Source organism: Neospora caninum, chromosome VIII (genome assembly GCF_000208865.1).
Source record: "Neospora caninum Liverpool complete genome, chromosome VIII".
Taxonomy (NCBI): Eukaryota; Apicomplexa; class Conoidasida; order Eucoccidiorida; family Sarcocystidae; genus Neospora; species Neospora caninum.
This window is the reverse complement of record NC_018395.1, coordinates 850,927-863,281: the sequence shown is the minus strand read 5'-3', so window position 1 is coordinate 863,281 and position 12,355 is coordinate 850,927. Positions and strand designations below refer to the sequence as shown.

The window sequence follows — 12,355 nt, the reverse complement described above, 5'->3', positions numbered from 1 at the left end:
AAGTACGTGCATGGCTGCTACATTTACTTTATTTTCTGGGAAAGATACTCCAGGCTTTGCCTGACCCCACCGCATTCGACCTGTCCCTCATTTTAGAAGAGTGCAACAATGGGTGCTGTTTCTGATGAAATTGATGGCCGAGTTCAGAATGTCATCGATCCACCGTTGGTCCTGAGCCTTCCACTCTCCTCCGGCATCTCCCACAGCATCCCCTCCCCTCGCCACGCCCTTGCCTGTTTCATGCTGCTGCGACTGCTGCGGGAGCACCAAGACCACCTGTCTGAGCTGAGGCGTGCAGTCACTGGAGTCAGCGAGAGATCGCAACCCATTTATCACACACCGGAGCACCTGGAACACACGGCGCTGAAGCAGCGCGAAGGGCAGCGAACAGTCTGCTGCCCCTCCCTCCATCAAGAGCAGAGGCATCACCAGTGTCCTTATTCCCGCTGTACTGGAAACGTCTAGGATCTCCTTCAAGCCCCACTGCAGTTCACATGACAACGAAGCCTCGTGCTCGATTACGCTGGCGCTCGCCCACTGGGACGTAACATCCACTTCATTCACCCCAAGAGTCCCCTCCCGCAGAGAAGCGAGGGAAAGACCTGATTGTTCATCGGCTGACACGCTGGCACCTCCACGAGCATCCCACTTCCCAGGTTCCGCCACACTCGTTGTCAAAGCACTTTCACCACGCCGCGACTCCCCAACGCCCTTCGATTCAACTCCTGACGTTTGCATAGTGGGATCAATGCCGCGTGTGCTAGGCAACGACGCGCCAGTCCGATGAGCAACGTTACGATGCGAACGCGGTGGCGACACGTCGACTCTTCCCCCTCCACTCCCACTGCTGTTAGCTGTCCCTGACACTACCAAGTGGAACACTACGCTGACGCCTCCATTGTTGGAATGGCGAGAGACGAAAATCTCGCCGACGTCGAGAGCGGGCGGAAAAGCTGTGTGAGCAGACAAAGCACCGCCCTGCTCTCCTGCGCCTTCTGCCACATTATCTTGTTGGCTGAGTACCCCGGAAAACCGTCTCTCCGTCAAAAGCGCCGCCTTTCGTCGACTGAGGTGGACATCTAACATACGGTGTTGCTCATCGATGCCAGGAAAAACGAAATCGCTAGCTGCGGCCGTTCGTGCACGCCACTGCTGGTACGCTGGTGCATGCAGTTTCACGGAGCCGGCGACTGGCAAGACAATCGCGACAAGTGGCGAATGCGTCGGTCCAACCAACGAAAAGGAAGACGAGCAGCCATTTCCTGCCCCGGTTGCCGGATGGCCCCCTCTCAGATCCTCTCCCTCTGTAGCTGCGGGTTTTGATGCGCGTCCGCGAGCCGCCGCCTGGCCAGCATAAGGTGACGAAGACAACGGAGTGGGATTTTCGGGGACATTGGAGGGTGCCGATCTTGCTGCAGTCACTGAACTGGTAACCGCGTCCCCAGCAGCGTGGTCGACGCCTGATGTCTGGCCTCGTGAGTTTGGCGTTGACGGAAAACTTTCGCGTCGGCGCGTCATGGCGCCGACGACACTTCCGGGTGCCCCGCAGCCGAGTGCATCATCTGAACAATACTGGCGAGCGTAGAAGGGAGACCGCACCGAGTCAACCCAAAAGAAGTTCGCCCGGGAAGGACACTCGGTCGCCTGGTAGTCATAAGCTGCAGTCATGCCACACAGGTAGTCGGCACGAGCCCCGCATGGGTGTTCCGGTCTGTCACGGATTGGGGCTCCGGCGCCACTGGGGTGGCCGCTATCGTCTGGTTTCTTCGGAGTGCGTTCTCCGAAGCCGGACGCGACCGCGCCTGAATATCCTTGTCCACCAGCAGCGCTTGTCGATGACGCCTGCTCGGCGATGTCAGTGACATTTCCGGTGCATATGCGGATAACAAAACTCCTCTTTCGTTGTTGTCCAAACATGAGGGGTAGAACTGCGTGCTGCCTGAGCCTCATCAACAGCTGTTCTTCCGGCCAGGCCCTCAGTCCTTCCTCCCATGCCGATGGACTCAAAAGTGCGTCGATATCTACAACAGAGGGAAAGATAAAAGGTTCTTCTGCCAGCGTTCGTCTCGAAGGCTTCTCTCCGTCTCCTTTGTGACTCGACGGTAGCGCCGGGCGCTTCCCTGGTGTGACCACTGAGGTCGACGACTGCGATTGCCGGGCGCTAGGCCCCCGCGAAACAGAAGCCGGCGCAGCTCCCATGTCGCTGTAGCTGTTTCGGCGCGACAAGGGAGGCAGGGCGTCACTTGACCGGGAATAGGAAACTGGCGCACCTTGTGATTCGACTTGTCTCCCGTCCTCGAGTCTCTTTCTCCCTTCTGTCCGTCGGTCCCTGTGTTGTCTTCTTCGGTGTTCGATTAGTCGCCGAAGAAGGCTGGTCGGCGTTACGATGTCCAACACTGGATGTGGAGTGTGTGGTTGGCGCTGCCAAGGACGAGGACGAAAAGAAAGATTGCGCTCGAGCACAGACGTTCCTGTCGCCAGACCCAAGTCGGCGGCTGTTCCGACAACTCGAGAGCCGTTTTTGAAAACAATAGCTTCTTCATTTGACGTGGCCTTCGTCGGGCGAACGGCTGTGCCCTCTGAAAGCGTGGTAACGGGGCTGGATGAAAGCAATGGGGGCACGGCCGGACGAGCAGAATCACCGATACGTTCGTTGCCTTCATCCTTGATCCGCTGCCAGTCGCTGCAGAGCATCACCTGACCTCCCGAACAGACTTGCCCGGCCGTTTTGGATCCGCGAGAATACGCCCCCCCTTCGGCGTCCCTCTGTTGAAGACCCGCAACAGCTTCCTCCAAGTCTGGCCGGTAGTGTGAATGCCAGTCAGCAGGAAGCAGGTCGCTCTCTTGAGCGGACGGAAGCGCAGGCAGAATCAAGGGGCTATCGTGTCCATCTAGGGCGGCTTTATGCAGCAAATAGAGGTCAATAGCCACATCCTTCAAATCTTGCAAATGCTGTTGCTTCAACAGAGCTCGCTCAGCCCGCCAATGCAGTTCGAGCAACTCGAACTCGCTGACATGCTGGAGCACGAGAGCCTCGACACCTGCTGTTTCTTCATGACTTCGGTCGATGATCATCTGGTCTCCAGCAATCCCCACGGCTTCTTTGGCTGACTGTCCAAATGCAGGTGCTGGATTACGGCTCACGTTGTCTGGCGGATGTGTGTGGTGACTATGTGTGCCCTGTGTCTCCCGCGTGGTCGAAGACGTCTGCGCGTCCTCGGCCCTACTTGCACGTTCCCCTGTGGCTGCCAATTGGCTGTCACTTCCCTTCGTTATGACTGATTTTTTCACGGCTGCATCATCGGGGAAAACAGATCCGGCCTCATGCTCACCAGCCTTCCTCCTGGTTATAAGACTGTCATTGGTAGAGCATCCACTAGTTTCCCACGCCACTTGTTCCTCTCGCCGTCCACATGCCTCCTCCATTTCAGTGCTCTGCCTATCTCGGAGCTGAACGAGGGACTCTTGCTGCCGTTCTAGGACCGCCATCATGGCCGAGTCGAAAGAATCCTGAAGCTGGCTCAGCAGGCGGCTCCCGCAGCTCGGGGTGTTCCGCTCTCTCACGCGAAACCGGCCTTCACAGATCCCAGTCTTATTGTCGTACGCTCCACAAACGCCGCCTGAGAAGCCCCCGCTGGCGGCATCGTTGACTGGCGAAACCTCCAACGCTACTCCGCCAGCCTCATGGCTGGTTCCGCCTCCCCCCGCCCCGCCAGGCCCGTCAAGGCTAGAAACCCGAGCACCAAGAGTCAACCTCGTGCTGGGACTAGCTGCCGACCAAAACGCGTCGCTGAGGGGTGTGCCTGAGGAGCCGGCTTGAGAATTGTCGTGCAGCAAATCGGAAGGCGTCGGTTTTCCCGGTCTCATCCAGCGGTCCCCCCCCGAGTCAGCGTCGGCAGATGATGGCCAAGGGTCCGGGTGCTGCAACTGCTCTAAGCAATACCAGTAGGCGATAGCTCGCATCACAGCCACGCGGGGGCAAAGAGACGCGGGAAACTTATGACATGTCCCTGGTATACGGGCAGAGGAAAGAATATCATGAACCGCTGAGGGAAGAGTATCACAGCTGACGCCAAGACTCCGGTGTCCACTGTCATTAGCTTCCTTTTCATGTGTGAAAGGAACTCGCGTTCGTGCGCCCTCGCTGGCATGGTGGGTCGCCATCACCGGGGAACCGTTTGTCTCCTGAATTCGCGAGGACGAACGCCCGTACCACCGCTCCCCATCCGGGCATAAAGACAAGCGAACATCACGGCTGGATCTTCTTTTCTGTCCTGCAACAGCGCCGGCGAGTAAAGCTGCCGATGCTGTCTCAGCAGCAGAGGGATGGATACCCAAAGCGTGGGCAGCGCCGACCTCGACGGAGGTAAAAAGCAACGGTCGCCACGACAGGAGCGAGAGCACGACACACTCCAGCGGAGGGAAAGCGGAGGATCCTATGCAGTTGCTGTTACGAAGTCTCGCATCGGTCTTTCCAGGTTGAAGAAGAGAACGCGAGTGCTGCCGTCTAGACCGCCCCTCTGGAGTCTGTAGCCAATGCTCAACGGCCCATTTCGGTTGAAGGATCAGAGGGAGAAGCGGAGGACGGAGGAAATTCAAATTCAGTAGAAGCGAGCGGAGAACATGGATCTTGAGCGCCCTCAGCCGTGCGGGTGACAGACTCGAACTCGGGCATGAACTCACGACCAAACCGTCTAACTTGTCTTCCAAATCCTCTTCGTCGCTTAGGTTTAGGATGAGAAAGTGGCCAGGAAATGAGCAACCTTTTAGCACGCGTGTCGATCGGTTGTCGATTTCTCGATCTGCGAATTTTTCCTCATACGCCCGTCTCTGGAAAACCGGGGCAGGCGAGTGGACCACCAGAGGGTCATCTTCGCTACAGTTCGAGAGCGGGGCGGAGGCGCTCAACACGTTGCTTAACAGAAATGACAGGCAGTCGCTGGATGCCATCTTGCTTGCTATCCGCGCGGGGTTTACCAGGAACCCGCCGATCGAAAAATACGCTTGTGGCTTTCGAGCTTTTGGGTGTTCCAGACGCTGTTCTGCGAAACTGTAAGGAAACAACTTGCGCCGTCGAACGGCCGACGAAGCTCACCGATGGGACTGGGAGGGCGCGTCGGGTGAAGGAAACGAAGAGATGCCTTTGCCTACCCTCTTAGGCGAACGTGGGGATGATGGAATTTCGCACGGTACATAGCTGCGGCCTCCCAAATTTTGGGGTTCACTGACGGTCGTTGTCTTGTTTGTTTGCACACCTGGCGCTCGGCGACGAGCAGTGAATCTGTTCATTGTGAGCAGCCTTTGTATGACAACAGATCCACTGGCAAAAAGGACATATTAGACGCAGGCAAAATAGCAAACATCTGGTTTCGTGTCACCGCAAAACGACCACATCCACCCAGACGGACAAGTGATCTCCCGATCCATGTCTGGCGTTATAGGACAGGCAGAGAACATTGGGTGCGAAAAGAGGGAAAAGAATTCGAACAACACCAGCCTTAAATCAAATACTTATCGCAAAGGTCTCTTTTCTATTTTTAGCTCGGGTATGTGTGCCAACCAAGCTCGCTTGCTAATCTGCTGCTGGACCTCACTTTCTTGCCGTTCTCTTTCGGCGTCGATTTTTCTCTGCATGCGAGGAGGCGGGCAAGGTTACGGCAGAAAGCCGCAGTGAAAAAAGAGATTTTGACACTCGCGGAAAATCGGCTTTTCCTAGAAGGAAACTCTGCATCCATCTGGGAAGGAGCCACATATGGCTCCGGCAAAGAATCGCGGCTACTTGGTTATATGGGGGCTGGAACGAAACGCTCTTCTGTAGTTCCTCGAGTTGCGAGCTCTCCGAGCATCACAACGAACTGCTCTGTTGTTTGCCGGTGTCCTGCCGCTGGGGTTCCGCGGCCATATTTCGTGAATGAAGTGAAGCGAACCGGACCCAAAAACAGGTTTTTGGTGCGTATTCGTTTGCTGTTTCCGGAAGTTGTTCTCGTCTGTGTTTCACATTGCCATCCTGCAACATCTAGCGAGTCGCTGTCTGAAGGTTCCCTCGTCTAGGCTCAGGGTCACTACGAGTCAGCGTAGAGAGGTTTGGTGATTGCCCCCATTTTATGCAAGGATCGTAGCGATCACTGCATCTAGCTTTGATCAATTGCAAGTCTGCTCTCCTGCACAACGCGTTCCCTTTTTGACCAGATGTCGCTGCTTTTTCTGCTGCTTTGGTGTGCACTGTTTGCTTCGCCGGAGGTGACCTCTTGCCCTATCCTTTTCTTCCCTTCAGGGAAATGCCTGACAACTCTTCATGTATCTATCGCCTGCTAAGCCGAATCTTGTTTTGTGCCTGGGTGCTTTTTGCCGGAATGTGAGTTTGGCACTGATAAGTGGATTGAGACCCAGAACAGGGGGTGCCATGGAGAGAACTACCGAGAAGGCCCCTACTGTCGACGTGCCGGGTCAGGCATCTTGTATGTCCAGCTCTTCCAGTCTTCCTTCTCACACGGCACACCCCTCAGTTACACATGGAGAAGAATCAGCAACTCGTGCACGTCCCACCGAAAAGAATGAGACCTCAGAGTCTGCAAGCGCGTCACCAATGAATCGACAGCCTGGGAGCGATCCTTTGCTTGAGAAGCCCGTGCCGCCGTGGAAACCAGAACCGGAAGACTGGTGAGACGCACAGCGTTATAGTCACTTCTAATCGATGAACTATCATGCTTCATTAATCCGCACACTCCCTGTGACAGCAGCGTCGTTTCTTGTCGGTTACCGTCGTTCCATGCCCAGCTGACGTTCTCTATGCACTGGGAGGAATATATCGCTTCCACTGCAAGACACGGTCAGTAGGCCTTTTTGGTGACTTCACCCCGTACGGCGCATACCTGATAGTAAACGCGTGCTTGCTGATGGCCTTCGATACCCCACAAATATCAAGCAGAAAGTCGTGGATACCAATTTTCGGCATACCGCCCAGTTATTCAAGAAGGTGGTTGAAATTTAGAGGGAGTTTTGCGCGTGTGAATCGTCATCATCTCGGGGGACTTGTTCTTACTAGAGCGACAATTGTCCTCGTGGCTCAACGCTGTCTGGGGAAGTCACCAAAACGGTGGTCCGATTTGATGCCGCCTAACGGGTTGGTTCAGAAAACAGGCTCTCGGCAGGCTGGATGCGCCTCTTCTCTTTGATTTGTTGCAGCTGCGGATCGGGCTGCGAACGGTGCATTTTCGGTACGTCTACACCTTTACAGTTGAAATATCCCTTCTTTCGGGAGACAGTTGACATTTCAAGCATCCTAGCCCGCATGAAGTGACCATGCTAGCATTTAAGCCTTGCTTCATCGAAGGCGAGACCGTCAAGGGTCCGCAGGGAGACGGTCGACCTCCCGACACGGAATTTGTGTTCTGGCTGATGTAAAAATGGACGACTTCATTTGGAAAGCTGTCCTGGGCCAAGGCAAGCGCCAATACTCTCCCACTGGAGTGAACTGCGGCGCACTTTGTTATCAGGTTCTGTGGTGCCTACGCTTGACCGCGCCGTGTGAGCCTCCTGTTTGTGTGGAGTGCTCGTGTTTGTTCCGCATCAGACGTTTATTACGAGCAACTTGAAAAGTATGAAGAAGCTCTCAGCCGATGGGAACTGCGACAGCGAGAGCTGGGCCAAACAGGTGATGGCAAGACCCCTCAAAAATAGGCTCGACGTTACCAAAACAGGCAAGGTGCTCCAGTTAAGCGAGACAGGCCGTTGACTCTGTCTCCGAATGATACATAATTCACCTTCCTGATGACGTTGTAGCAAAAGGAAACTCCATATGGCTCAAGCGAGGGGGATGACTAAAGGGCCAATCGCATCGTTAGTCGGCAATCATTGCTTTTCGCGTGAGAAGCTGAAGATGATTTTCCTTTTCCCCGCCGTTGTTGATTCCACTGCGTCTTCCCCTCAACCCTGTAGCATTCCTTCGTCTTTCTTTTGAAGCTTGATGTGCACTTTCGTAGGCGTAACAAAAAGGAAACGCATCGTGCCAGTTTTTCTCAACACGCGTCTCCTTTTGCGTGTACGTGGAGCTTCGAGTCGCGATTCTGACGTATATATATGTATATATAAGCGAACAGAGATCAGCAAATGGTCTAAGGTGTAAGAGGCTTTCTCGATTTCGTTGTCTTCTTTTTTTCTCGGCGGTTCTCCTGACTTACTCCTGTTCTGCCACGTTCTACTGATGATTTTGTTCGCACAGCACAGTCTGCATCAAGGGCGTTTCCAGGTGGTGCGGACTGTTTGCGTGTGAGGATGTAGACAACATGATGCGCAGCGCGTCTGGTCGATACGGTCCCGCACGCTCTTGCTCAAAACGTCGAAGCGGGCACGAGTTCCGAGTTTGACTCAGTTCTCTCGGGGACGGGACAGGGAGTATCGACAGAGGGAGTAGGAAAGAGAAAAGAGACGGTTGGACCTTATAGCAGAACTGCTCCGTGAATAGGTCTGGAGTTCTCGCATGGGGGCCCGGACACAGCTATACCGGATGTAGCGTTGGGTCGCCACTGAACTCTCTAGTGTGTGCAACAGGGAAGTCAAACGACCTGAGTTCCGCTTCGAGTGCTTCAGAGTCTTCAGCAACGGAAGCTATCGCTTGTTGAACTTCTGGCTGAAGAAGCTTTTCCAAATATGCTGGGACGTGCAAGTAGAACCAGGTGTCAAGTCCTGAATCGTGTGTTGCTGGTCGTTCGTGTTCCAGCGGGTCCGTCGGGCTTTCCTGACCGCTTGCAGGACGCTCAGCCAGTGCGTATGTCATGCTACAGCTGCCACTTGTATCAAGATGAGCGGAGGCGCGCAGCAGCGCCGACGTGAGTATTTCCATCTTCGACGATACCGGAGCCTCCACCGTCACGGCAGAGCGTGGCACACGCCACACGCCAAACTCGGAAGGCGAAAGCTGCAGTCGATGATGGAGGGCGTCAAACAGGCAACGTAGTTGGTCTTGGGTGAAACTGACTTCCTCGCGCGGGTCCTAGGATGACACAGAACGGTTTTTACACAGACAGCGTCGCACCGCAAATGTATGAAAAGCCGGATGTGCATCACACTTGAACTGTCGGGGCGATGGTTGTCATCCGCCGCGGTAGTTACATCTAGAGAGAGGAAAGTGGCAAAGAGAAAAACAAACAGAGAAACAGAGAAGGGCATACGCAATACGTCAACTTTTCTTCACTAATGCACCTTAAATGAGCTGAGCGCGGCACCTGCTTCTCAGCTGTGAATTCAATTTCGCCTTTTCCGGGACTGAGGACTAGCGCTGTGTTCTCACCCGAAGCTCCAGTCGAACTTTCTCCATGAGAGGCCGATGTAGGAAACCGATGGAAGCGAAGAGGTCGACGACCGTAACAACAGAAAAAGCTGGCATTTCTCCCGCTCGATCAGCCAAGTGGTCTCCGATAAGTGTGAGCGCCTGCGGCAGGTACCAAGACTTCAACAACTAGCTCATGCCCACCGGTCACGGGTGTCACGCTGCGTTTAAAAGGGGCCCAGAGAGCACCCACGAGTCGGTTAAGGCCACTGTCCCTGGGGCTACTGACAGTGCGACTCTCAGCCGAAAGCCATAGCAGTATATCGGAAGGTAACGTGAGAGCGTGTAGTGAAGCCTTGCAAAATACAGCGGACCTCTGTAACAGACACTGCGTTTGTCTTACCTTTCTGTCGAATACATTCAGCTGCAGCATTGCCCGAAGAATACGCAGAATCGAGTGCAGCCGTGGCTGTGGTGGACTCACGGCTTGGCCCCTTACTGTTTGTTCGGGCATTCCATCTGGGCCAACCTTGAACAAGGCTTTACTAAAGGAGAGTGATAAACCACCTGGCAACCTCGTCTCCGCGTCGACGTCGCCAGTCTCTGATGCTGGTGCTTGCCCAGGATCCGCTGGTCTGCCGGCGTGGCCTCCATTTCTGTGAAGTGCAGTTGAGGCGGATGCAGGGGCGGAAGGTGAAGCAGAACCCGAGATATCCCCTGCATAGAGCCGGACAAGACGCGACTGACTCTTCCGCCTCGGACCCTGTGTATGGCCAGGCTCGAACACATGCCCGCCCGTCTGACCCCCGTTTGCTCCCGGTCTACACGTTTCCGTGTCGTCCAGGTTACAGACTGACGGCTCGCTGGGGGTCTGCTGCTTCCCCCTTTCGTCGCACTTCGCTCTTGGTGGCTGTTGGTCGAGCGCACCAACATTTGCAGGCATAGGTAGCGGCTGCTCGGTCTCGCATCCGGTGTGGTCTTTTTTTCCTGATTTGTCTCGCTTTTCGCATCCTCCCCGAAGAAGTTCTGGAAGACGCTGGAGAGTCAGGTGCAAAACGGGAGCGTTAGGCACCTGCAGTTTGGAGTACGCGAAGCACACCTTCGCCAGCTGATCAATACTATACCCCGGAAGGAAGCGTTCCACATGCTCCGGAATATGGTAGAGAAGGGGACCGTGGCGGTACCCAAGCTTTGCATAGGCAAATATGAGAGCGGCCGCACTCTGCGGAGTCAGGTCGGTAGCCAACTCCCCCACCCGGTCACCCAGGGCTTCCAACAGGTCTGTGCGACTGGCCTGTTCGTTCCCCAGCACCGGCGTGGTTGCCGGCGCAGCGTCTCCCCAAAGACGCGACAGAGCCGCAACAGTCATGGAAACCTGCTCCAGAGAAAACTTCTTGATGTGTCTCGGCAGATCCCACGTTAAGTCGTCAACAAGAGCTCTCTGCCTCTTGCTGGCCAAGCAACCCCGCCCCAGTCTTCCTAAAGCCCGCAGAAGGAGCGCCGCATCCTGCGGCCGTCTTTCGTGACGCTTCCGGAATGCCTCGTCCGCCAAGATTTCCAACAGGAACGAATTCTCCACGCCCATTTCCGCGTACACATTCGCAACAACAGCGAGCCCTTTCACATTTACATCAGCGATACGTCGGCAGATTTCTGCTGCCAAGACCGCCATCAGCTTTTCATCCCGAAGTCTCAGTCTCCCAGCCGCAGATAGAACCAAGACAAGCGCTCCAGGCTCGAGACGTTTCGATATTTCGAAAACCCGGCGACGGAGGACAGCAAAGAGATGCGGATGGAAGTAGCCCAGACGGGCATAGGAATGAAGGACCCGGGCAACTTCGTTCGGACGAAGCTCGTGAGCGCGTCGTGCCAGTTCGCGAGCACACACAGAAAAGAGAAGATCGTGTCGAGTCAAAAGTTGGGCGAAATGGTGAGTCACCCGGCACACTTCCTTCCCTGTGCAGAGGGAAAGTTGCGGAATAAGCGCCTCGGCGGCCCCCACCAGAAGCTCTCGATCCCGGTAACCCAACGTTGCGAAGGTGCCCAAAACCGGAACGAGTGAAGACGGAGGGAGCGACGGCAGAAGGACCCGAGCGCGGCTCGCGAATCGGCGCCAGAGAGTCACGTCTCGTTTGTCTTCCCTGTCGACATCAGCAAAGCAAAAGCGCGCATGCACGAAAGACGCATACCGTTACGCGACGGCGGTGAAGCCTAGACGACGCGTGACACTGTGATTTACGTGAAAATAGAAGCGCAGCCAGTCACTGCGATCCCACCACGTGTACAAAAAAGGGTAGCCAAAGTAGACGGACCCCACGTATTGTTACTGTTCGTGAAAAGACTTCGTGGCCTGATATTGGCCCGGGCAAGCAGGAACGGACACGGGAAAGGAGGAGCAGCGATACCTCTCATGCAAATACAGCACACCTCTTTTGAGACTTGGACACTAGAATCCCATCTCCTAGAGTCCTCGCATTGGCGCACCTACATGCGTGAAAGGCTTGTCCGTTCCGGAACGTCACTAGCAAGGCATTGTCCACTAGCTGGTCCTCTCCCTCTCCTCGAATCGAAACTGTGTGTCCACTGAAACGGGAAGAATAATTTCATGAAGTGCAGGCGTAGATTCCACGACTGGAGAAACGATAAAAACGTACGGAACAGCAGCAGCGAAACACCGGCTTACCGGAAAGCCTTGAGGATGGATCTCGTTAGCGCGAACGGTCCCAGCATTTCTACGGAAAGAGCGTCTGTTGCTTCACTTGCGCCTGTGTCGGTTGGTGAGTCTGTTTTTCCATCCTGTTCGACGCCGCCGCCGCATACCAACTCCGGATGTGCCCGCGAGCCTTCCACTGATACGGCGGTAACCGTCGAGAATTTTGCCCGTTCTGTCGAGACTCCCAAAGCGCTAAAATGTCTCGAAGGGGCCGGAGATAGCGCAGAGTGAAGCTGGATCCACCGACTGAGGAACGCGTCCGGGCAAGCCTGTGACTCCGAAGCCGCCACAGCCAGAGCTTGCCTCCTCCAAGCGAGGCTCTGCTTAACCCCCATGCATGTGCTGTACCGCTTCCACGAAAAGCTCTGCCGAGA

The 12,355-nt window shown here is 55.3% G+C and overlaps 3 protein-coding genes across 3 annotated transcripts; 1 reads left to right on the top strand and 2 right to left on the bottom strand.

Annotated features, from left to right (window-relative positions):
• Positions 1-87: 87 nt before the first annotated feature.
• NCLIV_031150 (conserved hypothetical protein) lies at positions 88-4,950 on the bottom strand (the record flags this gene model as incomplete). The annotated part of the gene is made up of 1 exon (XM_003883311.1): positions 88-4,950. One exon carries the CDS (start codon positions 4,948-4,950, stop codon positions 88-90), a length of 4,863 nt encoding a protein of 1,620 aa, XP_003883360.1.
• A 1,345-nt stretch (positions 4,951-6,295) lies between these two features.
• On the top strand, positions 6,296-7,680 carry NCLIV_031140 (conserved hypothetical protein; the record flags this gene model as incomplete). The annotated part of the gene is made up of 2 exons (XM_003883310.1): positions 6,296-6,660; positions 7,533-7,680. The coding sequence occupies 2 exons, from the start codon at positions 6,296-6,298 to the stop codon at positions 7,678-7,680; spliced, it is 513 nt and encodes a 170-aa protein (XP_003883359.1).
• An 817-nt stretch (positions 7,681-8,497) lies between these two features.
• Positions 8,498-11,998, bottom strand: NCLIV_031130 (conserved hypothetical protein; the record flags this gene model as incomplete). Its single annotated transcript, XM_003883309.1, has 4 exons — positions 8,498-8,992; positions 9,290-9,430; positions 9,768-11,409; positions 11,952-11,998. 4 exons carry the CDS (start codon positions 11,996-11,998, stop codon positions 8,498-8,500), a joined length of 2,325 nt encoding a protein of 774 aa, XP_003883358.1.
• Positions 11,999-12,355: the final 357 nt, after the last annotated feature.